General features: G+C 35.8%; 1 protein-coding gene across 1 annotated transcript in view; it reads left to right on the top strand.

The window, feature by feature from the left end:
• The window catches only part of LOC107101339 (microfibril-associated glycoprotein 4-like), a 13,422-nt gene extending 11,944 nt beyond the window's left edge, over nucleotides 1-1,478 (top strand). Inside the window, exons 4-6 of the mRNA XM_015400216.1 lie at nucleotides 1-83; nucleotides 186-353; nucleotides 1,216-1,478. The exon at nucleotides 1-83 is cut by the window's left edge and continues 2 nt beyond it. Of these exons, the coding sequence (XP_015255702.1) occupies nucleotides 1-83; nucleotides 186-353; nucleotides 1,216-1,478 (514 nt within the window). The remainder of the gene's footprint in view (nucleotides 84-185; nucleotides 354-1,215) is intronic.
• The last annotated feature ends 336 nt before the right edge of the window (nucleotides 1,479-1,814 follow it).

Below are 1,814 nucleotides of genomic sequence, written 5' to 3'. Positions count from 1 at the left end.
GATGGATGGTTCAGTGAACTTCTACAGGCCCTGGGATCAATACAAGACAGGTTTTGGAAATGCTGCTGGAGAGTACTGGCTTGGTGAGACCTAGAACTAATAGTTATGGAGATAAAAAAAAAAAAAGAACCAGCAAACCAAATGAACAGCCTGAGAGATCAGTTTCTCCATGTTTCTGTTTTTAGGTCTTGAAAATCTCTTCCACCTCAGTCTCAGAAAAAAGTATGAGCTGCTGGTTGACATGGAGGACTTTGAAGGAAATAAAGTTTATGCTCGTTACTCCTCTTTCTCTGTTGGCCCAGAATCTTTTGGATATACTCTGCATGTATCTGGATTCAGTGATGGTGGGGCAGGTGGGTACCAGCTTTAATCAACACAAGATAATTGTTCATGGTTTTACTATCATTGTTACATTTTATCACAGATTTTTTTTCACAAATAGTTTGGATTTGCATTAAGCCCCCTTGATTCTTTATTTTTTAGAGCTATGTTTCATGGCTAATGAACTGTATTTTGAGGACCATCTCTAGCAAATTTGCACGTTCACTGAATTAATTGCTTAAACAATCTTCTTTACAAAATAGCTCAAGTTAGTTAACCTAGAGAGCCTTATTCATAATGCATACATAGTACTCAGGTTTATTACCCCACACAGCTGCATGGAGGAGCAACACCCAGCATCTTTCTATCAAAGTTTGATCAGTTCTTTCACAACCATCTAGTGGCCAGATATGAGTTAGGTTGAATCGATTATTGAAATGTAACGACTCTAGTTAGGTACCGTAACTATCAGTAGGCATAAAACTTGTTGTGACAGATAACAGGCCAGGCTAATACTTTCCTTTTTTGTTCATACTTTATGTTAAGGAGTCTTTCCCTGCAGGAGGTTGACATGTATAGACTTTGAACTGCTTCCCAGTGTTTGTTGAAGATAATAATTCATACTGTACTGCTTTCCATGAAGATGTTAATGGCTCACTAATGTTCTCCATAATACCACTGAGGCGAGTTATAGAACAGCTGCATTTTTACTAATCTTTAATCACTCCTCATAATTTGCTTACTTCTAAAGTCAGTTATTCACATTTATTTTCATTTTGGGATTTAAACTAAAAAAGGTTAAATGCAAAGACTTTTTAACCTGAATGGTTCCTAGTTTATTTCAAGGCTCATGTTTTTGTTTGTGATTTATTTATTTTTTTTTTTGTCTTGCAGGAGACTCTCTAAGTTATCACAATGGACAGAAGTTTAGTACCTTTGACAAAGATCAGGACATTATTCCTGAAAATTGTGCCAGGCTCTTCTTGGGGGCTTTCTGGCACAAAGAATGTCATTATAACAATCCTAATGGGGTTTATCGCTGGGGGGCTGATAATACTATCTTTGCTGTTGGAGTGGAGTGGTTCACATGGAAGGGCTATGACTACTCCTTGAAGGCTATTAGCTTTAAGATCCGCCCTGTTCAGTTAAGTCTGTAGGACAAATTTCTGGAAGTACATCACATGGAGCTTTTTTAAAATTCATATTTTTTCTCCCGACAGTAAATGAGAAGAAAGCAAGCGTATTTATTTTAATTTTGTCCATTCTTTCCCACTCAAATTTTTTTGTCTTGGTACCATTTTAAATTGTCTGTTTTTGGACCATTTTAAATGATAGAAAATCAAGTCTTCTATTAATCAGATGATTAAAATTTAATTTTAGTTTTTATAATTCCTTCTGTTCCTCAAGTGTGTTCAGTACCAAAAAAATACAATACAGGAAATAATGGCTCTCATTTGGATGGTGCTAAAGTCTTATGTAATTTATATCCTGAG

This window comes from Cyprinodon variegatus, unplaced genomic scaffold (genome assembly GCF_000732505.1).
Source record: "Cyprinodon variegatus isolate N-32 unplaced genomic scaffold, C_variegatus-1.0 Scaffold1082, whole genome shotgun sequence".
Lineage (NCBI taxonomy): Eukaryota > Metazoa > Chordata > Actinopteri > Cyprinodontiformes > Cyprinodontidae > Cyprinodon > Cyprinodon variegatus.
This window is presented reverse-complemented; position numbering and strand designations above follow the sequence as displayed.